The following is a 25,608-nucleotide window of genomic DNA, read 5'->3' as shown; positions in this document are numbered from 1 at the left end:
GGCCGGCCGGGCGGCGGCGGGCGGAGCGTCCCGGGAGCGGCGGCGCGGGCGGCCCCGGCGGCTCCGGCCCTTCTCCCTCGCGGCTCCCGCGGCGGCCCCGCCGGCTCCCCCGGCGCTATGTGCGAGCCCAGCAAGCAGGACATCGCCGCCATCTTCAAGCGGCTGCGCTCCGTGCCCACCAACAAGGTAAGGGGCCGGGCCGGCGGGCAGCGCTCCGCCGCGGTGACACGTCGCACAGGCGGCGGGGCGGGGGAGGCGCGGGGCCCGCAGCCCGGCACGGCCCGCCCGGGACGGCACGGAAAGGCCCGGCGGCTCCCCGGGGTGGCCGTCCCGAGAGCGGGGGAGCGCTGCCCTGCCTGCCCCCCGGCCCTGGCATCCCGCATCCCGAAGGGGTGAGCCCTTGGGGAGGGAGGTGCCTCAGCTCCGCTGCGAGGGTCAGCTCCGCTGAGCATAAAAACGAGTTCCAGCCAGCTGTAGTGTTGAGTGTGGTTTTCCTTTTTTTTTTTTTTTTTTTTTTTTTTTTTTCCTTTCCCCTCCTGTTTTTATTATCCAACGAAGTGGCAGAGCCACTTATGCGGTGATAAAAGCTTATTGTTTTTTAATCTTGTCGGGCTTGTCCCGTGCTCAGGTGGGTTGTCCCGTGGTGTGAAGGTGTTCCTGTAGTGTCCATTGCCTGTGGAGGTGTGGGCTGGGGAAGGTGGCTCCGGACAGGTGACGCGGCACAAGTGCCTTCAGCTGCTCTGTGCTGCTTGTTTGTGTTGGCTTTGCCATGTTCGCTAGGAAAATACGTGAAATATACACCCACCAGGAAACTTCGGATTAGCGTTAGGAAGAAACACGTTGGGTTTGTTTTCTGGGAATAGGAATCCGGATGTCTGTCTCTGATCCAAAACTGACTTCCACTCTTTGAACGCAATTCATTAGGACTGTACAGGTCTGCTTTCTCAAGGCAGAACTCAGAGGTGAACACTCCGTTTCTAACAAAAGTATTCTTAAAACTTGCCTTTGCAATGGAGTAAAAAGTTTCTTAAGGAAAAGTTTATTAAGAAAAATCCTGAAATTCACTGGCACTCTGCCTGAAAATTGAGTAGTTTAGGGCCATGGTGATGCGTTTTCTGTATTGGGATCAGAGGAGAATTAGAAAGTACTGCCCGTGCCTGGCAAGCACGGAGTGCCTCGAGCAGTTCCCCTGTGCCGGACTCCTTGTTACTCTGTAGATTTAATCAGGTGGATGTGGTACCTGTGGGTACTCAGGTGTATCTGTCTCCCCACGTCAGATGGCAGACAGAAATTCAGTGTTGACGCAGCAATATTAGCACAATGCGTGCTGCCACTCGCCGTGGGCCAGTGGCAAAGAGGCGGCTCGGGCAGAGAGCAGTCGATAACAATGCCCGGTCTGCTTGACCTAAGAAAGCAGAGAGGGAAAAATGGGAAACAGCAGCTTAGGTCTCACTACTCTCCCATGCCCGTCAGTCTGACCGTTCTGCTGAAGTTGTTTCTTCCGTCAGTTTCTCCTCTCGTATTTGTTTCTTTTCTGTTTGTTTCTTCGCTGTTGTGTTCTTCTTAAGCAGTCTGTCTGCCTCTTTCATTTGTAAGGTTTTTTGTTTTTTTTTTTCTTGGGGGAGAAAGACATGGGGAAGTGCAAATATTCAAAAGGGTTCTGGATTAAAAGTTTAGTAATTTGCTTTAACTGTGGAGTTTATTGGTAGAGTTAGGGAAGAACTGCCTGCTCTAGGCAGGCATGTGCATTTACACTGCTTGGGGTGCTCTGCAGTAGTTCTTAGTGCACATGAACTTAGGAAAAGAATTCTCATTTAAATAAACGTGCAGTTTAACTTGTGGGTGATAATGTGTTGAAAGTGATGTTTGAATAATTGTCTTGAAATTAGCGTCTGTAATTTCCTGTTAGCTGCCTTTATTATGAAGGTTTGAGTTCTCAGTGTCTTTGAGTGTTACATAATGTAGAGCTGCCTGATGATAGCAGACTGGTGATCCTGATGACTTAACAAACGTTGCAGTTAATAAATAGGATGTATTTTGTGCTCATAAAAATGTTCATAGTCATTAAGCTACTTGATATTGTTAACTTGAGTGTTTGAGCTCTACAGCTCAACCCTTTCCAAGACTTGCACACTCAGGCTGTGCTGAAAGTCTCTTTTATTCTGTCATAGATCTGTTCCTCTGATTTGTTTTTTCATTCTTTTCCACCTGGTTTTTTTCTTTGGTTGATGATGGCGTTCCTGTCTCTGCTTGGACTCCTAGCTTACATGTTGTGCTGGTGGTTTGTCAGTAGTTGAGTTTGGGTGTGGTTTGTGTCTGTGTTGGTTTTGCCCCGGGATGGACTCTACTATCTTGTGTCCCTTAAGTCACTTTGAGGTGATGGCACTTCAAGTCCTTTTGCCTTCCCGTGGGCAGCACTGCAGTTCCTCCCTTGTGTTGGCATTCCTGGCCAGGTGGCTGTGCTGTGAGTTGGCCTTACCTTTGCTCTGAGTCCATGTGCCTGTGCAGAGCCACTTCCCGGCGGGATCAGCAGCTGGGATTATCGGTGCTGATACAAGAGAAGAAGGAAAGCGTATCTGGGGACAGTGGCTGGTGACTAAGAGGAACTGCTTGGGTTTAGATCACCTTGGCTGAGTGTGGCACTGCCTCCTGAGCTCCAGCTGGTTTAGTGTTCTGGCAGCTGGATCCACAGCCTGGGAACAGCAAGCTGTGGATCTGCCCTGTGGATCTGTTCCTGGAAAGGTTCAGAATGTAGAGGCTGAAAGTCTCTGGGTAACCCTGACCTTAGGGGTCAGTGCTCTTGCTGAACCCACTCACATCTTCTGCTTGGGCCAAAAATAGCATTTCTGTCAGCTATTTATTACTGCATGTCCACAGCCCGTGTCAATATTTAATTTATTTATTTATTAATGTAGGTGTTTTTGCGCAAGGTGGATGTTTTATGATTTATTGACTGCTTGCTGTGGATTATTCCCAAATCTCTGTGTTTCCTCTTGTGCAAACATCTCAGTTAGGTCTTTGGTTGGTTTTTCCCAAAGTGACTCTTATTGAATCTACACTGTGAAGTGTTTCAACACAAAATAAACAAAAAGCATGCAAGTGTATTTTGAAAGCACTGGATTATTTAAGCATATCCTTCAAATTTATTTTTAATCGATATTTTAGTTGCACCTAAATCTGTACAGAAAATACAATTTGTCTGTTTTTAAAATGGAAACAATTTCATAGGGTGGCTCTGAAATAGATTTTATTTTCTTCCCCCTGATTCTTCTTAAAATTTATGTGGTGGGAAGTACTTTAAAAATTGAGAAAACTGAGCAAAATTAGTCTAAATGTTAATGAAACATGCATCTGTTTCTGTTGCATAACATTGATGGAAATAGCAGTTCCTTCTTTGCTTTCAGGAGAAAATTGGATGTTCCCGCTTGCATCTCAGTCCTTTTTTTCAGTTCAGAAAAGTACATTTTTATGCCTGTGAATAATCTCCACAGGTGTCTGGTGAGGACTCCTGTGTGAGTGAAGATACTGAGCTGTGGCAGCCAGCTCCAAGGTGATGCAATTGACTTTAGGATGTTGAAATGACAGAGTGCTCATAATTGGATGAAAGGAAAGGGAAAGGAGGAGAATCTTCAGGTATGTTTATGACGGAACTTTAAAAAAATGAGTGTTTTTTTTAACCACCCACTCAAGATTCTCATTTCCATTTGTACTCTAGGGAATTTCCACAAGACTTCCAGCTGTAAGTCAGCTTTGCCCTCCTGTATCCAAAGTGACACCAGGGTTGTTCTGTTAGCTTTGGTTTCAAGCAGAGTCTTCTCCTTTTTTGTTGTCCCCATTCATCCTTCTTTGGCCTTTAAGAAAAAGCCTGAAAATAGTCAGTTTAAAATGAAGACGAGTCTCATGTTTTTTAAGGAGCTGCTTCAAAGAATTCGGGAAAAAAAGACCAAGTTCTGACTACTTGGGCTGTGTGTTTTCTTAGAATATGGCATGCATGAAGCCTTACTCATTCTTCTGTTTCCCTCAGCTTCTCTGGGCCATTCTTCCCCCTGAGCTTGTTTCAGGGACTCCCTCTAACCCCTCCTGTTGTCACCCATCCTGTGTTGCTTTCATTTCTGCTATATGCCAGTGAATGCCCCATTTCCACATACAGGAGTGGGATATGTAAATAGCATTAAAAAGTATTAGGTCCTTGTTGACAGGGAAAGACAGGACTTGGCACCTGCAGGAGCTGCGATCTCCATGATTTCTGTGTGTACCCATCATTACCTAACTGAAGCTCACCCTTAAAGTGTTCAGTTGTTGGAAGAGTTAATGCTGGGTCTGCTGGTGAACTGTGTTTGTGCCTGATGAATTTGGACTGCCCAAGCTAAATAGACCCACATTAAATGGAGGAGTTTAGCCTCAAACTGCTCCTGGGCATGTACTTAATTTGGATGGATGATGGGTGACATGACTTGAGCCCAGACTCAGGGCTTGTTTGACTGTGTGTGTGCAAAAAGATAGAGACAAAAATCTCTCTCCAGCTTTACAGAAGGAGTTTCTGGCAAGAAGTCTCCTTAATTTTATTTTTATTTTGTTGTTCAGCTTGGCAAGGAGGTGCTGGAAGCTCTGTGGCCTGTTTTTGATGTTCCATATGTCCCCACCTGGCTTGGAATAAACTTTTTTATAGCTGCATATAGCTAGAACTTCCATTCCTATCTGATGCATGCAACCTCCTTAATATAGGAGGAAGTTAAAGGATAAAGTTGCAAGTTGGAATGCTGTCAATTTGTGTGTAAAAGCTTCTCTCTCTGTGGAGTTATTTCTTATTAGGTGTGACTGGGTGGATGCTTTTACTGTAAAAATACTTCTCTGCAGCCTTTGGAGATACCTCTGAAAAAGCATTGATCAGATAAAGTCCTGTCATACAGGAATAGATGCGTACACATGGCAGTAACTCAGAATAGCTGTTTAAAGTTGTTGTGTTCCTTGCATTTGATAATTGATTTGTATCAGATAATTTTTCTGTGCTTTCCTTGGTCAAAGAAGCACAAAACTCAGGATAGCTGCAAAAGGACTTGAAAGTCATGGTCTGCTGACGTACACGGTGTATGAGACACACAGAGATACAGCTCTTGCTGTTTTGGCTGGATGTTAGAGTCCAACGTGGTGGCAGAGGGTAGGAAATTCCTGGGTTTGTCCACGCAGTAATTGTGGCACTGGTTGCTTTTTAACCAGCGTGGCACTGACAGTGGAAAGGCTGATGTGGCAATTGGTGTGTGATGAATCATGCAAATATCTGCAGAGGCTGCCCAGATCAGCAGTGCTCAGAGGCCTTCTTCACACAGCTGGATTGCCATGGCTTGCCATGAAGGTCAAGGTTTCAATATGGGAAAGTAGATAATGATGTCATTAGTCCTGCTGATAACTTTCTGGGGACTCACAGGTGCAACATGAGGGGAGTCTGCCCTTGGGGAAATATTTCTTAATCACTTTCCTATTCCAGCAGTTCTGGAAGCACTGTGTTAAACGTGTGTTTGAACTAGGCTGATGTGGGTTCTCTGACCTGATTTCTCAACCTGTGTACAGTGGTTATTTTTGGAAATGGGGAGGCTGTAGTTGTGTGGGCAGATTGTGTAACTCCTCTTTAGGTGTCTAAAATTAGGATATACGGAGTAGTCATGTCCACAAACGCCGTAAGAATGAGTTAACAAAGTTGGATCACTGCAGGGGTGTTACACTGACCTGTAATACAACTCTAAGGCCTGGTTATGCTCAAGTCCCGTTACTGATGCTTTTTTTGCTTTCAGGTGTGTTTTGACTGTGGAGCAAAGAACCCCAGCTGGGCAAGCATCACCTATGGAGTGTTTCTCTGTATCGATTGCTCAGGGACCCATCGGTCCCTTGGCGTTCACTTGAGTTTCATTCGGTGAGTATTGGTCTGCTTGGACAGTAAAATTCATCCTTAAATAGTTTAGTTTGTTCACAGACCTGCTCAGAGAGGAAAATCCATTCTTCCTTCAGCTTCTGATTCAAACCTTCTTAGTGTTGCTGTTGGCTTTGCTGTATCTGGTAGCTTCTTGGGAGTTGTATTCATTTTGGCAGCTTTGCTCCCTGAAGCAGCTCATCGTGGTGGCACCTGAGTTCTGCCGATCCAAGCCAATCTATTCTCTGGTGCTAGTACCTGGGTAGTGCTCAGGCAGTCAGCTGGTGCAATAAATCTGCACTCTGAGCTTGTCCTGTTCCAGGTGAGTGTCCCAGCTCCTGACTCAGGGGCTTTTGGGGTCTGATAAATAACTACAGATTACAAAAAAAAAGAAAAGAGAGAGAGAAGCACTTGAAAAAACCCAGAAACAGTGATTTTAAATGGCTTTAAATGGTGGTAACACTAAAGATGTTTCTTTTTGTCTAGGTCTACGGAACTGGATTCCAATTGGTCTTGGTTCCAGCTGAGATGCATGCAGGTTGGAGGAAATGCGAATGCTGTACGTACTCCCAAGTGTTTGCTTTGCACATTGAAGCTTGGTAGGCGTGGAAAATATTGTCTGTCCTTACTGCTTCTCTTCCTGGGATTATTTTTGTTTTTTTCAGTCCTTTTTCTTTGTTACAGTCCCTGTCTCTCCGCATCCCCCCTGCATTTTTTAAGAATTCCTTGGGATCCTCTCATCCTCCATTCTTGCAACTTCTCCATTTGGGTATAGTTTGAAAATGGTGGGTTTTATTTTTTAGAAGTCAGTGATGAAAATCACTAAAAAGGCCAAATCAGGTTCCTTGTCAGTACATGTCTGATTTGGACAGCTGCTCAAAGATGGCTTGTAAAGCAAGCTTATGGACCCTTCCTATGAACATCATTCCTTCCATGCCTTATGAAAAAACGTGCCAAAACCCATGGAACTGCCAAAAGTCACCCTGGAGTCAAGATCTGATTTCACCTGAGTTATCACTGAAGATAAGACTTGCTGCATTGTTGGAGGGGGACTAGCAGTGTCCTGGTTTGGGCCAATTCATAGTGACTGTTACTTTCAACTTGATTTTTTATGTACTTACAAAACGTGTTTGTAAATTGAAGTTCTGTTGACAGCTGTCTTGTTCTCAGTTTCCCTTTTTGTTTTATTTTGTAAGCTTTTTGGGCAAACTTTTCACAGCTTTTTCCATAAATGACTGAGTGCTTCCTTAGGCTGGCCCACCCAATGTGGAAACATGCACCTTCCAAAAGCACTTTTGTTCTAATGCCCTGAATGCTTATCCCTTATATTTTTTCATCTGTGCTTGGTTCTCAATATTTTTTCTTTAAGAAGCTTCACCAAAGCTTGCTTTCCGTGATCTTTTCCTTGACAGTTTTAGCCATCTTTTCTTAAGTCTTTAGGGTTTTTATAATTTTTTTCCTATTTATATACAAAAAAAATTGCTGAGTTCAGGGTCATTGTTACTTATCTCCCACTTTTGTATTTTCCAGTCAAATATTTTTCTTTGAATTTGGCATGCAGCAAGTCACTATCTCAGGCTTACAGATATGAGCAGTTACATGGTGTCTTCTCCCTCTTTTTCTTCTTCCTGTCCTTGCTGTTATTCCTTTCCATGTTAGTACTGCTGTTGTATGAATCTCCTCATCAAGTTTGTATCAATGTCCTGACAAGTTATGCCACTTAGTACATGAAAATCACAGTTTTGACTAATGAGAAGAGGGAGATTTCATGTTAAGAATAGTTTCTTTTTTAGGCAAATGCTTAAAAGCTTTGATTAAATTATATCAATTTTCCTATGTAAAGGGTTTGAGGCAGTTGGAAAGAAAAGATGGCGAAGTCTGAAAAAATCTTTAGTTAATCTTAGAAAGCCTATTAGAAGAAGAATAACAATAAACCATAATTGTTTAATTTTGTGGGATTTTGACTTCCTGCTTGGATGTCAATGTTTCCTATCATACATTGTATCAAGAGGTGCAATATACCCTCAGCAACTCCCCAAATACCTTAAATTCTCAATGTTCTGGTTTGGATTACTTAGAAGATTATTAATCGAAACTTGAAAAAACAGATTGGTAGATTGTCTGGATATTTGAAGTAAAATTAACACTTTTAATGGCACTAAAAAGCCATTCCCTATTGGTTCCAGTTAAATACCAAATTCTAGTTTTGCTAACTATTGGCTAGAAGCATTGCTAGATTAACATCAATCATTTGTGTTCTGTAATTGCCTGATGATGCCAAATCCTGGATAACAGTGGTCCTGAGCTTCCTGCTGTGTTTCAGATAGCTAGAAAATCCAAAGTGTCCTTAGTTCTTTGTGCTTTCAGATCAAATCTCTATGGTAATTGGAATTAGGGTTTCTAAGAAGCCCTTCTGAGTACTGAGTTAATAGGTAGATATATTTACATGCAGAAATGCACTATCTTCATTTATTCATTTTATATAAACACACAAGCCTATTAAGATATCTGGGCACATAAACGTGTGCATAAACACCCCTTTCTTTTGAAGGAGGACCGTTTTTGTACACTCCTTTTGATACTATTGAACATACATTGATCTCCCCAGCCTGACAGAGATGAATCCAAGCAATGTCTTTTTAAAATTAGGAATGTCCGCTGGAGCACAGCTACTGGCCCTTAATTTTACCTCTTCCTCCCACTTAATACCTTAATTTCAGAACAAGGAGTTTTTTGTATGTAATGGAAACTTGCATTTGTATACGCTCTTTAGGCATAACAGTGATATATTGGGGTTTTTTCTGTTTTATTTATATGTAAAGAAGTCACCAGAGTGGAGTTTCCTTTGTGCTTTGCAGATTACTTAGACTCCATAATTTAAAAGATTAGATTTAGGCAGAGGAGCAGAGTAGTTTGTTGCACTGCAGTATATTTTTGTGTCAAATGTCATTAGCTTTTAAGCCTGTTTCCTTACAGCATTTTCTGTGTTCTACTTCCCAGTCAGCTTTTTTCGACCAACATGGGTGCACAACCAATGACACCAATGCCAAGTACAACAGTCGTGCTGCTCAGCTCTACAAGGAGAAGATCAAGTCTCTTGCAACACAGGCCACGAGAAAGCATGGGACTGATGTGAGTAGTGTGTGTCCTGAGCCCTGGAGGCTCCTGAAAAACTGCACCTTCTTTCCCTCTAAAGTCACTTTAAATTTCTAATCACATTTCTAATTTCTAATTCTTGTAATACACAAGATTATCAGTCTTCAGATAATGTGGCCATTTTTCCATGGACCACGGGGTGGATTCATTTTTGCTTATCTGAATATTTGAATATTTAGAGGAGTACAGCATGAAAGATTGTAATTGGAATTAACTACAGACTGTGATTTAAGTGGGGTTTGTTTTGAACCGGTAAATAATGTATTTTTTGGGTTTTTTTCCCTACAAAGATAATATTTTGGAAATTAGCAAGTTGTGTAGAACCTGCTGTTCTAATTTTTCTGCTGTTCAGAAATGCTGAGGCAGTTCACACAAGCTGTCAAAACATTATTAGGTTGCTGACAGGAATTAAGCAAAGTATCCAGAATTGATTTCTGAAGTGTTAAGTTTAACAACAGTTCTCTTCTTCATACATAGAAAACATATTTTGATTGTTTAATTCAGGTTGTTGAAGTTTTTGGCTGGTTCATTTGAGGTTGATCAGATGAGTGGAAATTAAAAGCAAGAAGCTTTGATTTTTTTTTTCTCTTATCTGTGCATCAAACAGCATGAAATTTAATGGATCATTCTTAATTATTCACGCTATGGACAATATTCTTCACGTCACTAAGTTTAGAGAATAGTTCTTTTCACTTAGTAAACAGCTTAAGATGTAAAATGTGTTCAAGGAAGTACAATATACTGTGTGTATCTAAGTTCATGGCAAGTTCCCCAAATGACTGTCTGAGGAACTGTGATTATCTTGCTTCCATTACATATTCCATCCAATTGTTTGATATTAGATATTTGAAAAATTCACTAAATATTTAGTATTTTAGCTGTGCACTGCAAACTGAAGTAATTATGTGCTATATAAATTACTGAAGTAAATTATTCAGAGAATTGCATTTAGTACCAGCCATCCCTTCCCCTATCACGTGTTAAAAAATTCCTTTTCTGACTTACTGATAGAGCTGATTGTTGAATGGTGAGGTGAGCTTGTTGTACCTTTAGTATCCTTTGACAGAGGTCATTATTCCTGCATGGAGTAGGAAGAGCTGTGAGAAAAGATTTGCCTGTGAGTAATCTTGGAATGCAAGGTTGGAGTCCTGTCCTGCAGTCCTTTGGTATTCTGGGGACCCCAGCCCTGAGATCTGGCTTTGCACAAAGCTCTTGGCTGGTCCACCAGGGCCACAAGAAATTTAATAAACTATTGAATTTTTATTAAATTCATTATTATAAATTTAATAAAAAAAGGAATGTCATCTATTAAACATTGGATAAATTTGTAAGGAAAAAATAAGGACAAGAAAAAAAAATCAATACATTTTTAACCTGAAAAGAAAACAGAGTCATTTTAAGATTAATGCACTGGAAAAAAAAGACATTCATACCATTAACCTGTGAAGTTCTGTCCATTAATTTCAGCTGTGGACAGATGGGTGTGGAATGCCACCAGCATCAACTCAAAACAAAGAGGAGGAAGATTTTTTTGCATCCCATGTTTCTATCAAGGTACAAATTGCCTTTCTAATTCTTGTTTCCTTTCTAAATACTTTGGTTGATTGTGATCTCTATGGTGATCTATGGTGTGAAACCCTGAAAGAAAACTTTATAGAGAAAAAGGGAGATAGTATTTATCTGCTTTTCCTTCTGTGAGCCTCAGAAATCTTCCTGGATGTGAACCACTTTCTAAGATTATAATTTTAAATGACCCAAATAGTAGCTAAATGTGGAATTAAATTTTTTATTTTTTTGTAGACATAAGAATTCCACTTGGAGTCAGAATTTCTTGCTTGGAAGTGCTCTAATTGTAAATGTACCGTGTTGTACCTTGGGTTTTCAGTCAGCAAAGTGTAACCTGGTCACAAACCTGCCTGTTTAGGGGGATGTGTTTGAAGGGAGTGGGAGGACACACCATTAATGTTGGGGGGACTGCTCACAATCAAAAATGAAGTGTGTAGAGAATGGGAAGTGCAAGAGCTTGTGGTGATTCTGTGTAAGTAAATCATCCAGCATACAATAAATAAATCTAAAGCACAGTTAAAGTGCATATGGTTGGTTTTGATGGTAAACATATGGTAAACAAAATTCCTGAGAGGGGAAATAAAAGTGTTCAGGAGTGGATTGAAACCATCTTGTTTTTAGTAAAGGTAAGCATTTCTTGTAATTTTTAATAGCTGGCTTTCTGAGTACAGGTTTTAATCCTAAAAGCTGTAATCATAAGAATTCAATATTAATAAACCAGTGATACTTAGGCAGTCTTTAGCTAAGTGCTCATGTTTATTTGCTATATTGTATTTTCTGTGCACTTTTGATTTTGTGGGTTTTTTTATCAAGGCAAAGGATACAGAGTGGATGTTACCAGAACCAGTTTCTCTCCAGCAGAAAACTTCAGAAAACATTCCAGAGTCCTGTGAAGGTATGACTGATTCTTTGTTAATCATAAGTTGCACTTTCCTGATACTGTCTTAGTTTAGTATTTTTTTACCCTGCTTTAATAGTTAAATAAGCTAACCATGCTTAATAACACAAGAAGTTGGGGTGCCTGCTGCTCTTTTAGTGACTGGGAAAGCTGTGATGGAAATGCCACTTTATGATGTCTGTGCCAGGCACTATCCTGAGTACAGTGAGATGTGTTGAGGTACTTCATGCATCCTAAAGGGCCCTCTGATATTCTTACCCTTGTTATTCTTTATCTTTTAGGACCAGAACATGGACCAAGCGTTGATGGCCTTAGCACATCCCCACAGCCTGCATTAGGTAATGAGTGCAAGAAGCAGAAGAGAGCAGCAGGTGTAGGGACCCCAAATATCTCTTTGGACAGAGAATGTCTGCCTGGGAAGAGTGTGGAAATAGATTTTGCTCCCTTTTCAGAAATCTGAACATAAAAACTTGGACTGGAAAAATCCTGTGTTGATAATGCAATTACCTTCAATGACCAGGCTCTTACACTTAACAATGAGCAGTTTATCATACTGTGAGTAAGGGAAAAAAAAAGCTGATGGAAGTAGAATAGAGTAAAATACCTCAGTGATTTGTCGTTTTGAGGCTTGTCCTGCAGGACCAGGTTTCTGAGAACAAAGTGTTGATTCTGAGCCACACAGAGGTAGTAAAGACGTGCTGTCTGGGCCAGTTTCAAAACTTTAGACAGGTATGGTCTTCATCACTGTTTTTATTTGGGTTTGGTTATTTTAGACTGGAGACTACAAAAAAGTTTCCTGGATGCACTTCCTGCTTTTCTCATTTGTATCTTGAACATGTTCTCCCAAAACAAGTACTTTTCTTGGTTGGTTTGGGCATCCCAAGTTCTGTCTTTAGGGAAAGAATCTCTGTTCTGTGTATGTCCCTTTCACGCAAATTTCAGCTCAGAGCAGTTTTGCTGTGTGCACAGGCATCCAGTAGGAGCTGGAAGTTTTATGTGTGTCACTGGTGGGTTTGAACACAGCCAGTGCCTTTCTAAACAGGAAGAAAGTCATCTTGGAAGTGATGTGAGGTCAGATGGATCTCAAGTCTGGTTCAAAAGAAGAAGTCCTGCTTTCCTGTTCTGTTGACTGCAACAGGCAACTGTATTTTTATTCTATTTATTCTGTAATTTTATTCCTATTGCATATTTTCAAGATATCCCAGTCAAAGGTAGCTCCCAGGTTTACTTGGAGACGTTCACAGCTCTGTTCTGTAGCTCAGTTCAGTATCTCAGTCCCTTAGTGTAGAAAGACATGAAAATAAATAGCAAAAACTGTTTTGAGGTTGATGTTACGGAAGTTTTCTTCTGCAGTTCTAGAATTAGTAAAAATTGTATGTTAACCAATGTACATTTAATCCTTGCAGAGAACACCACCTTCATAAAAAAGAAGCCAAATCAAGCTAAGAAGGGGGTAAGTGTATGTAAACAATGAGTATTTTTAACTGTATTATAGGTCATTTATTTCAAGATAGTTTAAAGATTGGTTTACAGACTTGCTTCTGCATGGGGTCAGAGCACTTTCTCAGCATCTGGTCTCTGTAAAAAGGCAGGAAGAGAGTTTAGTGTTGCAAAATGATGGTTCAAGGCACAGGAAAACAGCTCAAAGTTTTTAATGTGTTGCAACTTGAGAAACAGCCCTAATAGTCACCCTAATGCCAGCTGAATTGTGGGCTATCAGGGTGACAGCTTGTTACAGGGAGCCACTCCTTTTACATCTGGGCCACTGCAGGACAGACTTTGAAGGTTTATTGGAGCAGATAATTTAGATTAAATCCTATGATTGTGTGCTCCCACTAGAAGACCCTAACATCCATGAGGAACTTTTTATTCTGAGTGGTTTGTGCAGATCTGTTCCCTTCCAGTGAGAACAACAGAACAGGGTTGACAGTTGCAGGTGCAGTTTGAGATCTGTGTGTGCATGGCCTGGAGCTTTTACATGAAGGCTTTAAAGCAGTAGAAGGTGAAGATAAATGCACTGTCACTTTTATTGTTGCTGCAGTGTTGCAGGTGAGGAATTAAACACCGAGGAGACTGAGAGCAGCAGTGTGAGGGCTGTGTCACCATCTGAGTCAGCACCATTGTATCCATATTTGCAGTATTAAGGATTTTATAAATCTGATAATGGTTCCATTGCAACAAAATTTATTATATTATTCCTATACAACAAAAGAAACCAGAGTTGTTCTGTGTGTTATATTTATTTGAGCCTGCCAATCTCTGAACAATTAGAACCCAAATATTTCCATTTTTCTATAGGACTTCACTGCAAAGCTAACTAAATTTGTAAGAACAATTAGCAGAAGCAGAATTTTGAAGTCCAAAATATGGAAAGAAGTATTTTCTCTGCTCCAAATTGTCCTTGATGTCAGCAAGGACTGCTCCCAGACAGGATGTAGTGTTTGCTGTTGTTTTCACATCTGGCTGTTGAGTCAGCTGAGGTGATTGTCTCCATTATGATATTGTGCTTTTGGTTTTTTGTTTTTCAATAATCCCAGCTTGGTGCCAAAAAAGGTGGTTTGGGAGCCCAAAAAGTGAGCTGCCAAAGCTTTAGTGAGATTGAAAAACAAGCACAAGCTGTAGATAAAATGAAGGAACAAGAGGATCTTCACAGTACTAAGAAAACTGAGAAGGAAGAGCCACTGTAAGTATGAATTAATTACACAATAGTAAACCATGAAGCCTAATTCAATGAGCTAATTGACAGCATTTTAAATAGTGCCATAGGTTAGCGTATGCCAATAAAACTTGAGTTCTTGAAAAAAAAAAAGCCCAAACAGACATGGTTAAGATGAGCCAAGCAGTAATTCCCCCAGTACATTTATTTTTTTTTCTGTTAAAATCTGTTTATACAGTTGATGAGTTACTGTAGAAAATTAAGTATTAAGAAGACTCTTGGCTCTTGAATTTTTTTTATCTCATGCTAATTAACTAGTTTATTTTGATTTGGTGTAGTCAACTCAATACTATTGAAAACAGTCTTTCTAAGAGATTCAGCTTAACTTTCTGGGTAAGAGCAGAGGAAGTTTAAGTCTGTCTTGAATTGCCTGATGAAGTTTTCAGCTGATTTATACTGGAACTGCTTCTATTTTCACCAAAACCCTTTGAATAATTCTGTCTGAGACCTTGAGTCTATTGCTCATCCTTAATTAATAAATACTCAGCCCCAAGCTCAGTGGATACTGTTCTTGATTCCTTCCACATTCTTCTGCTATGGGCTTTTGGGTTTTAATATTTCATTGGTTCTCATCAAAATTAGTCTACTAAATAGTTGGTTTGTGTACACTTCTACTGTTCCAGAGCTTAACATCCTGTCAGGTGCTAGAGAATCCTTCCTGTAACCTTTTAAGAAGTTTTGTGAATTATTACATAATTACAGGCTCACTTTTTGCTCATGGTACCAAGGTCTTGGGTCTATAATCTCCTCCTCATCCCTTTTGCTCACTTTGATGTTGTTCTTGCAGAAATGAATGTTTTGGTTGCATTAAGAATGTCAGTCATAAAAGGATCATTTGAAGTGTTTTAACCACAACTTCATGGTTCTTGGTGATTGCCAAAAACTACCACTGGAGAGACTCTGAAGTAACAACTAAATAATCAAAAAAGGATTAATGTATTATTATTCTTTATCAATATTGTCTTTGATTGTATAATTTAGTTGGGAAGAAGGTCCCAAGTAGTGTCTTGGGTTTTGGGTCAGAAATGTATAAATCTAAAGACCCAAGCCAACTTTTAATAAAGTTCTGCAACTTTTCTGCAGTAGCCAAAACCCTCTAAAAATGCTTGTGAGCACAAGCAATGCACATACACTGAGTTTATGGATCCAGTCCCAGTGGAGGCAAGAGAACTTTATTTCCCTGAGATAAAAATTTGGGAATTTTAACTGTAGGTGGCAGCAGTTACCAAAATGAAAGGAAGGGTGAACTGTGCTAAAGCTGCATTTGCTTCCAACTAATTGTGTGGTGGTTTTAATTTTAAAAGCTTGAGTAATAGGCTTTACTAAATTAATTCAATATGACTTTGTTATGTGGCAGGAGTGGAAGTGATTCTTTTGTAGTTTAGAAGGAGGAAGAGCTTTGAGAGTTGAAACTTTAAATGTGATTTTAAATTTGTACACAATTTCCTTATCTTTGGCTGTGCACTGACAACAATAGATAGCTCAAATTACTTCTAAAAACTTTATCAGTATTCCCATTTGTTTTAATCAACAGCAAATAAGATTTTGATGTTAATAATAGATTTCCTGACACTAGGGCTGGTAATCTTGCTGCTTAAAGTACTGGGTGGATGTTATCAGTTATTCCTTTCTGCTTTGCAGCCGGTCTACCAGCAGCATCCTAAATCTCATTTGCCTTTCTTCTAATAGTTCATTTGTACTTCATGCCAGTTGAGACCTACAAATTAAAATATTGTTGAGTCACTCATTAAAATCAATAAAAGATGTATCCCTTTTGACCTGACAAATTACATTTAAGCAGTATTTGTGCAATTCTGTAATCAAGATGAAAAATCTCACTTTCTGCTGCACTGGTGTGACTGGAAAATATTAAGATGGTTTAGAGGTAAGGGATGGAGACTTAGCTGGGCCCAGATGCTTCCCTTAACGGAAGACATTAGAAAATACAGTGCTGCAATAAATTTTGTTACTGTTCTACTGATATTCCTGGGCTGATTATTCAGTGTAGCACTGGACATTTCTCTGGTAACTTGTTTTTTTTTCCAGTGTATCATCTTTAAGGTTGGCCTACAGAGATCTTGATATTAAAGCAAAAGAAGAAACCTTAAACCTCTCTGGTAAGAAGAAAACGGAACTGGAGAGGCTTGGCATGGGATTGGGCAGCAACAGGAGGTATGGGAAATTCTGGAAACTCTGTTTGAATTACTCTGTGGATTTATGCACTTATCCCTCATTTTACTCTGGAAATGAAGAAATGGACTAGAGCATATTATGAGTATCAGCATATTAGAGTATCAGCAAAATATCTTCTCTGTGCCAAGGGGAAGCTTCTGATAGATTTAAGTTCTGACCTGCCAGACAGATGTCAACCTAATTTGTATTTTCCAGCTGTCAGAATGGGCTTTGTGTTCAGAAGTCCTGTCTCTGCTTGAGAGAACAACAGTTTTCTGAGGGTTTCCTTTATTTTAATTCCTCTTTCCTTAAATGTTTGTATAGCTTGGGCTTTCTCAGCAAGCTTCAGAAACTAGATTTGGGCTTTGATTTATATTTTTTTTTCTTTGGGGGTATGGATTTTGTCATCTCTTTACATGCTTGTTTTCTTCCTGTCCCCAGTGGCATTTCTCACTCAGTGGCCTCAGATATGCAGACAATAGAGCAGGAAACACCTACAATTGCAAAGCCAAAGAAGAAGTACATGGATGATGTGGAAGACTCTTACTTCTCTTCTAGCTCAAGGTATTCTGTAAGCTTTTGGTTTTGGATGGGCCCAGAAGTATATGCAAGTTCCATAATAATATGGACAGTATTTTTGAAAGCTGAGATGAAGTTTGAACCTGTGTACACACCCAGCGTGTTTTCAGGGGACATCTGAACCAGAAGAGCTGTGGAAAAGTTGACTTTGCCTCAGTGACAGATAGATTTGTGAAGGAGGAGAGGTGGCTTTGTTGGGAAAGTGGTCTGAACTATGTGTTTGTAGATTTCATCTTGTCCAGAGTCTAGTCTCTGCTTGCACAGATAGTTGCCATATAAACTTTAATTTGCTGTATTCCAAATCCAGTGAATTTTTTGTCAGAATGACTTGGGTTCATTCCTTTTTTCTTTCTTTCTTGTGCTGTTGCCTTCAACTTCAAATTAAACAAGCATTGAAGTCTGATATTAGATGTACTACAGTTGCATCATTCTCTGTATGCCAAATGCAAAAACTTCAATCTTTTTGAGGTATTTGTGCTGGGTGTGTTTTGTCTGCAGTCCTGTTTCAAGAGACTTGTATGTAAAATGTAAAACATAAAATGTAAGTGAAAAATAATTGAAACATTTGTTATCAGAGGATGACTGCAATGCACACTATAAAATACTGCTCTTGGGAGAAGAAAAAAAATCTTACAGGTACTCATTACAATGAACCAGCTGTTTCTGGACTGAGAGACACAAACAGGTGTTGCTTTCATAAACTGCCTTTATTGGATCCATGCCACAGCAACATGAGAAATTGTACCTAATTGTAGAAAGGCAAATAAAAGCACAGAGGCTTTTGTGTCACTGTTTTGTAGTGCAGTCACTGCAGCAGAAGTACAAAATGTGGTTCCCAGGAAAGTGGCAGCCGTCTTGTAAAATAAAAGGTAGCATTTCAGTGCTCACCTTGTTTGTTCCCTGAGAACTGTTACTGCCCTCAAATTATTCATTGGCTACCTGCAGGCAAAGGATATATTATGGAGGAGGCTTTTTTATGTGTTGTGGTTCAATGATTAGAGGATAAATTGTAACCTGGCTGGTCCCTGCTCTTGTTGTTCTGGTTTGAGCTGAAAGGATCTAATTGGAGTTGGTACACTCTTTAAAGAAAGAACAGTCAGAATTGGACTTGTTAAGAGTATTATTATCCTTTATGTCAAGCTGTGACTTGAAATAGACGCAAAGTAGCTTTAGCATCATCTTAGTATATGCCCAAAAGCAAAATTATCATCCTGGATTTTAGAGTGCTGGTAAGTGATTTAGGCAAGCTAAAGGTCTCAAGGTTTAGGCATAAAATTGAAGCCTCTGAAAATCCTGAGTTTTAATATTTTGCTTTGGCTACAGTTAATAAAATCTTTATTAACATCACAATGTAAAATTTTGTTTTCTGTTAAATGTGTTTTTTCTTTCTCTCCCCCACCCCAAATACTGAGGAAGTATTTTGCAAAGCTACAAAAATCTAAGAGGGAAGCTTAGAGAAAACAAACACTTTACTCAGATCAGCCCATGTAGCCTCTACCCAATGCCATGGTTTTGCTGACCATTGTGAGACTGGAAAGCTTCAAATCCGTAAAAGCACCTTGATTGTTTGTTATTATGGAATTTAGAAGATGGCTGTGGTTTCTTTTTGTCTGTCAGGAAAGAAGCTCCTGCTTTTTGTAGAAGTTCATTCCAGATCAGTGCTGAGACTTTGCTGCTGCAGGTGTCACATTTCTAATAAACTGCAAAAACGAGTGGCCTGACCATTCATAGTGCAAACATGGAGAACTTTCTTTTTTTTAAGAGTATTTTTCGCAAAATGCAGGTGCAGACTTTAATATCCTATCTTGTTCTACTGAATGTCCATTCTCCTCTCCCCCTGTGGTTTTCATCATCTTTCTCCCCATCCTGGTCATAGCCAAACATAAGGTAAATTTCTTCAAGCACAAAATCTTGATCTTTGGCACATTTAATAGGTTTTGGTGCTGTATTTTCTTTTTTCAAATACTTTCCACATATGATGAGATATGTATAGATAATCAAAAGGAGAAAATATCAAGTCATGTACCGGAATTGGCATTCATGCCTCATTTTTTTCCCTTTCCTTTATTTTGTATTTTCCTTGTGGTTTTGATGTGCAAGAGAAGATTGCCTTATTAAACTCAGACTCACTTTCAAGAAATACATTTTTAGGATTTATTTTAATAAAATGTGCTCCAAAACTCACAAATTCTTAATATTTGGATTAAAAAAATATAAAAGCAGAAATAATTTTCTGCCTGTTCTGAGCCAATGGATTCAACTGTACAAAGCTTCTAAAACAGTATTGTGAAATCCAGATTACTCACTGACAGCTGTAATTTGAAAACATACTTGCTAGTGAATACTTATAGCAGTCATTATCTCACAACAAATAAATATATTCACGCTTTTCAATAAAAAACAAAGTTATGACTTTTCAATAAGTTTTTCTTTCTTTTATTCTAGGTACTATGATTCTTCAGATTTAAGGAGCAGCTCTTTCTCTAAATGGGATGACAATTCAGATCCTTTTTGGAAGAAAGAAAATAATAGCAAAGACTTTGACATATTGTTAACTTCAAAAAGCACAGGATTTTCAGACAGGTATACCAAGAAAACCAAACTGATTTTTGTCCAGAAAGCCCAGGTTTTAATTTGATTTGAGTCCTGGTCATAGTAGTGGTATTTTCTTCAGTCTGTAGGAGAATTTGGCCAGAACTTCCATCAGCAGTCAAGGGATCTCCTGACTAAATTTTTTTTGTAAGCTGAATTTCTTCTTTACATTTTATTTAAGCTCTGTCTGTTGTGCTCAGAGCTGTTCAGTGCATGTACTGGACATAATTCCCAAACACTTTCAGCAAAAGAGGAAGTGGACCAGAGATGTGGGGAAAAACCTCAGATATTTGCCCTGTTCTGAGCACATACCTGCTTTGTTTATTGTGTGATGAATCAAAGGAAACCTTGTTAACAAATGAAAAATTGGGGTGCTCAGTTCTGAGAATGAAGGTACTGGAGACACAAACAACAGATCTGATTGTGATGATAAAATATAACTTTTCTCTACGAAAACGGTATTTTTATCTTGGTTGGTGTTTTCTGCCTCTCTTCTTTCTACTTTAAATCATAGTTTTCATTTACCTCTACAATACAGTTTGAGCACTTCAGTGCTTCTTGTTTTTTTCCTTTCATTCTGCCACGATGTGAGTGAGGTTTCTCTCCCTGATGCAGTTTATTTTCCTTCCAGGCCTGCCTCTCGGCGTAAGCCTGAATATGAACCTTCTGCAGACACGGACGAGGCGCAGAAAAAATTCGGCAATGTCAAAGCCATTTCATCAGACATGTACTTTGGGAGGCAAGATCAGGCTGATGTAAGTAGGAAACAGTGATAAGTGCTTTTAAATGTTAAAATATTCTTTGACTATAACAGTGGTATTCTTGTGAGTAAGAGAGAAGGCAATAAATAGTTAAAATCTGTAGAATTAGTGAGCTTATAGAATTATGTCCCTTTGATTATTTGTTTGATAGAAATGTACAAATTTCTGATCATTTGGAATTTAATTTTAAGGAATTGGGAGTTGCACATAGGACCGTACCGCCATCATTGTTCTTCCCTGATAGAAGTGGCAGACTATGATTCAGCACTTCTGATTCTTGATAGAATCAGGCTTAATTTATTCTAAATACCCAAACTGATGCCAACAAACCACTGCTGGAAACATCTTCCTGCTGTGTATTTGTTACATGAAAAGTCATTAATGTTGTAAAGCTAACCAAGTAAATAAATTTTTTGGTGAATTGCATGGAGTTGAATCAGCCTAGAAAAAAGAGATCAGTATCATGCTGCATTTTGGGGCAGGATCCAGATTTTTAATGAACAACTAACAGTCTAAATACTGATTAAAAATATAATTACAGTTTGCAGAGAACTTGGGAAAAGTTGACTTAAAAGTGTCATGTGATTGGAAGGGTCAGCAGGATGTTAACTGCAGTTCTTTCCCCTCCATTTCACATTTTTCAGTTGTTGTTTTTTATGGTTGCATAGTTTTTCAGCAATTGTAAGATAACTAACAGCAAGTGGGGCCCTTGGGGTTGCAATGATAAATGTCGCTCTTGGGTAACTCAGAAATGAGGTGGTGGCAAACTCAGAGTAAGTGATGTGAGAACTGAAATGGGCACAAATTCCAGTGTGGTCCACTTCAGTTCTAAATGTCTGTAGTCTCTCAGATTATCTGACCTCAAAAAGTGGCAGCAAGTTGATAAAATCCTTTTTATTCTCAATTCTTTTCCAGTATGAAGCAAGGGCTCGGCTAGAAAGGCTTTCTGGAAGCACATCCATAAGTTCAGCTGACTTGTTTGAAGACCAGAGAAAACAACCAACAGGTACATACCAAACAGAGTGAGAAACTGGAGCATGTGGGGAAGGCAGGCCCTGACTCTGCTTCTAATCACAACCATCACTCTGTTCTGCAAGCCAAATGCTAGTAGCTCAAACAGCCATGGCAGGTGTATTCATCGCTTAAAGATAAACCCCTTAAATTTCAAGTTCTCTATTTTTGATTCTGTAAGTTCAGTATTTTATACTGGGGGGCTGTGTTGCAAATAACAGACTGTTTAGTAAATAACATTTATGAAAGGAAAACCAATATTTTCCAATGAGGTAACACCTAAATGGACTCTAAGGTAGTTTTTTGATCAGTTACGTAAGTAAGTAGCTCATTAGCTGTCGTAGTAATACTGGATCTAGGAAAAATCATTAAATAAAATCTTAGTGGACTTGAAGTTCCCATATAATCTGTTGCATGACATATCCATTCAGTGGGTATTTGCTTCTACCTCTGGCCTTGTAAAATTATTTAGGAAGACCTTCACTTGGATTGTCTGTTTGAAAGATTTGTTGGAACACCTCACACTGGAGAGTGTAGTTCAACAAACCAGAAAGGGAGAAAGATTAGATTGAGTGAAAAGAAGCCCCTTAGGGTATTGAAAATGTCTCATGTTTTCTTTCCAACACTTCTTGAATTGTGCAATAATGTGCAGTGGAAAAGGTGGCAAATACTGGAACCTTCTATAGGCTTAATCAGTTGAGTTTAATTCCTTAACTTTTGAGGAAATTGAAAAAAGAAGAGTTACTGAAGAACTTGAAGTCTGTGAAATTATTCAGATAGGCTGGAAAAACAAACATTGTGCAGCATCTGATTTTACTTTGGAAAAGTAGGAGGGAAAAACCTCAAAACACGTGACTGTTTAGTTTTGATCCCCTGAAAGCAAGTTTGAATATGCTGACTAGCAGAGAAATAACTCCTGTTTACTGGTTGCTTAACTACAACTGGGATTTAGGAATTTGAAATGTGAAAAAAAAATAAGAAAGGAAAAGGATATCAAGCAGAAATCACAGTAAGTTGCTTTAGCCACTTGTCATAAATTCACACTATATCAAAGGTACAGAAACTTCCTTTCCTGCATGTCTCTGCTGCACCACTCACCCCAAAAACTGAGGGGTGGTCCTTCCTGGAGAAATGCTGCTGCACTGACAGTTTGTCTGGTGTGGAATTAATGTCTTATCATTAGTTCCATAAAAAAAAAAAACATCATCAGGACACTGTCAACAAAAACACCACTGTAGTTCCAGACTCCTTGCCAGGATAAGGCATCCTTTGCATCTAAGGTGGTTTTTGTGAGCATTGATGAGGTGTCCAGGTGGAACTGTGTGGTGATCCTTCCTTTTGTACAGAATGCTGTAGGGAGGTTTTTAACCGAAGAGGGGGCTGCAAGGTAAAGCCTTTTTGCATTATTTCAAAGCTTTTGCTTGTGAAAGTCAAGTGGCTGACTTGGAGGTGCTGATTTGGAAGGAAACCACAAGAAAAGGAGTTGCTTTCCTGCCTTGTTTGCAAGAACTGTTTTAGACCAACCAAACTTAACCAGCAAATGACGAGGGAATTCTTGTGGCTGAGAAGTGGTTAGAGCTTCTCAGATTATTTATATCTGCAGATTCTATTTCTGTGATTGATTTTAGTAACAAAATTCCTGAAGCTTTTGATGAGTGGAACAGATTGTAAGGAAGTCCAAATTACAGCTCAGAAATGCGGCTGTCTGAGGTGTATATAATTATATAAAATATATACTACGGATGTTATATATTATATCTGCATAGATAGGATAACAGCTGTTGAGGATACAAAACAACATTGTCACAGACTGGAAGTACAGAATAAGTCATCTACTATCCAAACGTGAATTGCTTAGCTGGGAATACAGAGTGTAGAGGATGACACTCTTGGGTGGAATTATGAAAACCTGAAAACAATCCAAAGGAAGATGGATTTGAGACATTGAGATCTCTGTCTAGTGCTCCTAGTAAAACATTCTACTTCAGGAAGAAAAAAAAAAAAAGGTTGATTTTAATATAAAATTCTGCTTCCTCCATGTGTGTGTTCTCCTTTTAGGAAGCTACAATATTACCAATGTCCTGCCTTCAGCTCCTGATATAGCTCAGTTTAAACAAGGAGTGAAATCTGTGGCTGGAAAACTTTCTGTCCTTGCTAATGGAGTCATGACATCTATACAGGTGAGTAAAAATGTCACAGTCTATTAACCATCAGCTGAAGTCTTCCTATAAGGATTTAGTACCATGGACCCTGCCCCTGAATTATCTTTAGGGAGAAAAGAATTTGGTTTTGAGCCCTATGGATGTCTCCAAGTACATGGTACATCTTTACAATTTGTGAAATAAATCTATTCCTGCTAGCTCACATTCATTAGGATATCTTTTTTCTTACAATTACAATAAAAAATCCCATCATGAAAGTTATTTGTTGTTGCTCTGTTTTTTAACTCATCACAGTTCCTAACTCAGAGTGGAATCGTTTGGTTGGAAGGGATCTGCTGTGATCATCCAGATCAACTCTTGTGTTGGCTCTTTAACTGACCTTTGATCCATGTTTTTGCATGAAATAAGCCATCTCGGCCTCAGTGCCCAGCATGTTTTTTGCTCCAGTCACTTGGCAATTCCTGTTTGAAGTCATTGGGAGCTCTCAGGTGTTTGAAAATCAGGCTGATTATCCTGGAATTCAGCCTTAAACTCCTTAAACCAGTTCTTGGAAGCACTGGTCAATTTTCTGAAAGTCTTGAAGAATTCAGCTCCTGTTTATTGCACAAATGGAAGTAAAACTGATTTATTTCCCTGGAAGACCCACTAATACCTGATTTGTTATTTGTTTTTGCTTTTTTAGGATCGGTACGGTTCCTAAGTGAAGCTAAAGAAGGATTCCTCTTCAGGCACACAAGTAATCACTGCTGATTCAAATGAAGGTTGCCTTAAGACTGATGATGTTTTTACCTGTTTCTTAGTGCAGATTTCTGACTCAGCCTTGTCTTAGTGCTGTTTCATCTTAACAGAGCAGAAATCTTGCAGCAACTTGTTACATTGCATATTTTTTTTCTCTTTTCTTTCTTTCCAGTCTTTATTTCTTAACAACCTTATTGTTAGATAAGCTGGGAGCTCTATTTCATTACTGGCTCTGTCTGAGAGGCAGGAAGGAGAAAGGAGGTGGTGGTGCTTAGTAGACTGTAGCAAAATATGCGTTTAAATTAAACCTGTGCTTGCCAGGAAGTAAAAGCTCTTGAAGTCATAAATTGATGTGCATTAAAATGGTGGAGAATTAGTGGTTTAAAACAGTATTCCAGGTAGAAGGTTCTGTGCTTAGATGTGAAGTGTGGAAAAGTCAAAATGTGGTAATGCTGAATAGTGGATTTCACCTTGTTGTTGGAACAGTCTATTTATTCTTAGTTTTGAAAGTTACAAAAAAAAATGCAATATAGAATCCTTAAGTGCTTTTAAAAATTCTGTGTTGTGTAAAAATTAAAAATAAAAACTTGAAATATACTAAGGGCCTAATAGAATAGTTAATTAAATACTTGTTAGAATGTTTAGCACAATCTTAGATTTTTGATAAATTATCAGTTATTGAATAAGGAAATAGTGGGGCTGTGTTTTAGACAGTCTAGAATTTATTGCTGATGACATCCTGCATAAAAATTATTATGACCTTAAAGAAAAAAACTTTACAACCAAGAATGAATTCAAGTTAATTCTGTTCTGTAATTTTCTTAATTCAAATTTGTAAACTGCTGATATCTAATAAAAACAATTGATACAAACTCAGTTTCTAATTTAATTTCTATGCGTGGTCATCAGTATCCAGTTTTCTAAACACTGTATTTTGTATTTTGTCTGTACAGTGGTCTGGTAAAATTAGCCTTTAGTTTCAGGTAGTCAGACTTGCTTTCTCATTAAATTGCTGTAGTGATTTAGAGATCTAAACAAATCAGAGTAGAAAATAAGCTACTGAAATGGAATACTGTGTTAAATACAGTTAACAGAGTAGCTGTATTTGGGATTTAATTTCTACCTGCCTCATATCTAATTCCCACTTCTGATAATGTGTTCTTGTGGCTGTTGGGTTTAGATTTATTGGTTAAATTTATTCATCAAAAAATTACCTCTCTTTTTTAAGGGAGTTCCAAGATGAGCATTTGTTCTGCCTAATGGTACAGCTTTGCTATAAAATATTTGCTTTCCTACCTCCTATCCCACCCTATAGAGATGATTTTGATAATGTAACAAAAAAATGCAATGCT

General features: G+C 39.1%; 1 protein-coding gene across 1 annotated transcript; it reads left to right on the top strand.

The window, feature by feature from the left end:
* On the top strand, positions 1-25,128 carry ARFGAP3 (ADP ribosylation factor GTPase activating protein 3). The gene is made up of 16 exons (XM_066319673.1): positions 1-186; positions 5,790-5,908; positions 6,392-6,464; positions 8,906-9,037; positions 10,529-10,615; positions 11,441-11,522; positions 11,807-11,863; positions 12,932-12,978; positions 14,063-14,208; positions 16,288-16,413; positions 16,855-16,977; positions 19,438-19,575; positions 20,216-20,339; positions 21,261-21,351; positions 23,415-23,536; positions 24,201-25,128. Exons 1-16 carry the CDS (start codon positions 118-120, stop codon positions 24,216-24,218), a joined length of 1,554 nt encoding a protein of 517 aa, XP_066175770.1. The 5' UTR covers positions 1-117; the 3' UTR covers positions 24,219-25,128.
* Positions 25,129-25,608: the final 480 nt, after the last annotated feature.

Source organism: Sylvia atricapilla, chromosome 5, assembly GCF_009819655.1.
Source record: "Sylvia atricapilla isolate bSylAtr1 chromosome 5, bSylAtr1.pri, whole genome shotgun sequence".
Taxonomy (NCBI): Eukaryota; Metazoa; Chordata; class Aves; order Passeriformes; family Sylviidae; genus Sylvia; species Sylvia atricapilla.
Note: the sequence above shows the minus strand (reverse complement) of the source record. Positions and strands in the feature narration are given on the sequence as shown.

What these genes read in the sequence shown, in the direction of transcription:
- ARFGAP3 (XM_066319673.1), top strand. Translation starts at nt 118, where the DNA reads ATGTGCGAGCCCAGCAAGCAGGACATCGCCGCCATCTTCAAGCGGCTG. An exon ending in CATTCCAGAGTCCTGTGAAG is followed by an intron (nt 11,523 to 11,806) that starts GTATGACTGATT and finishes TTTATCTTTTAG; the next exon opens with GACCAGAACATGGACCAAGC. An exon ending in ACTGAGAAGGAAGAGCCACT is followed by an intron (nt 14,209 to 16,287) that starts GTAAGTATGAAT and finishes TTTTTTTTCCAG; the next exon opens with TGTATCATCTTTAAGGTTGG.